Source organism: Primulina huaijiensis, unplaced genomic scaffold, assembly GCF_012295235.1.
Source record: "Primulina huaijiensis isolate GDHJ02 unplaced genomic scaffold, ASM1229523v2 scaffold204331, whole genome shotgun sequence".
NCBI classification, from domain to species: Eukaryota; Viridiplantae; Streptophyta; class Magnoliopsida; order Lamiales; family Gesneriaceae; genus Primulina; species Primulina huaijiensis.
Window position 1 is genome coordinate 1 of NW_027353635.1, and position 945 is coordinate 945.

A 945-nucleotide genomic window follows, 5' to 3' on the forward strand; every position below is an offset into this window, starting at 1 on the left:
AATATGATCATATATATTAACATATACAAACAAAAATTAAATTACAAAAACAAAAGCCACCCCATCATTTCTCAAGAGCTTCCTTCATTTTTCAGCTACAGATCCCTTCACTTCTCTGATCATCTCGTTCAGTCCATCTGCATTACGCCAAAATCGTTAGATGCGTTGAATATTATATATAGTGAAGAACAAGATTTAGTATCTTTTTTATCATCCTTGTCGATTATTAGTTGAAACGGTAATCCACCGTAATTAATGAGAATAAATTTGGTTTTTTCTTAAAATGGAAGACTAACTAGTTTCTGGAATTCAAAAGGACTTCTCCGATAAGGATATGGATATGGGAGGAGCGTTTTCTAACCACTCACGGATTAAAAAAAGTTGAACTTTACTACTACAATATAAACAAAATAAAGGAAAAGAACCCACCATCTTTGCTGCAATCCGGTGGATCTTCAAAGAGGGATAAAGAAAGCTGTTTGTGCGCAAGCCCGATGTCGAAAAGTATGAGCCCGGAGTTGGGATCATCGACTGTGATGTCTTTAACCGGAAGCCATAGAAAGAGCTCTTCCTGTGAGAGACCCTGAACACCGGAGAGGCTACCGTAGGTGAGGTTAGCTTGCACCTCGCTCTCGTAGAAGGCCATGGTGTCGAACTTGGTCAGGCACGGGCCGTTAAGAAACACTTGTAGGAGACCGGAGCCCGAGAAATTGTAAGACTTGATTTGCTTGGGTAGGAGGCCGGCGGGCAGGCCCATGGACTTGAGGAGGTCGTGTATGGAGGAGGAGTGGCAGAGTTGGAGAGTAAGGAAGATGAAGAAGAAGAGATTTAGGGTGGACGCCATGGATGACTGATAGAGTAATAACAGTGGAAAAAGAAAAAGAAAATCAAAAATCGAGGGGTTTAAGAAGGAGTGGTGTAGGAACGGAGTTTGGAAAGAAGAGA

At 41.6% G+C, this 945-nt stretch overlaps 1 protein-coding gene across 1 annotated transcript; it reads right to left on the reverse strand.

The window, feature by feature from the left end:
• Positions 1-61: 61 nt before the first annotated feature.
• Positions 62-930, reverse strand: LOC140966292 (uncharacterized). The gene is made up of 2 exons (XM_073426613.1): positions 430-930; positions 62-137 (listed from the first exon to the last, which is right to left on the reverse strand). Exons 1-2 carry the CDS (start codon positions 842-844, stop codon positions 85-87), a joined length of 468 nt encoding a protein of 155 aa, XP_073282714.1. The 5' UTR covers positions 845-930; the 3' UTR covers positions 62-84.
• Positions 931-945: the final 15 nt, after the last annotated feature.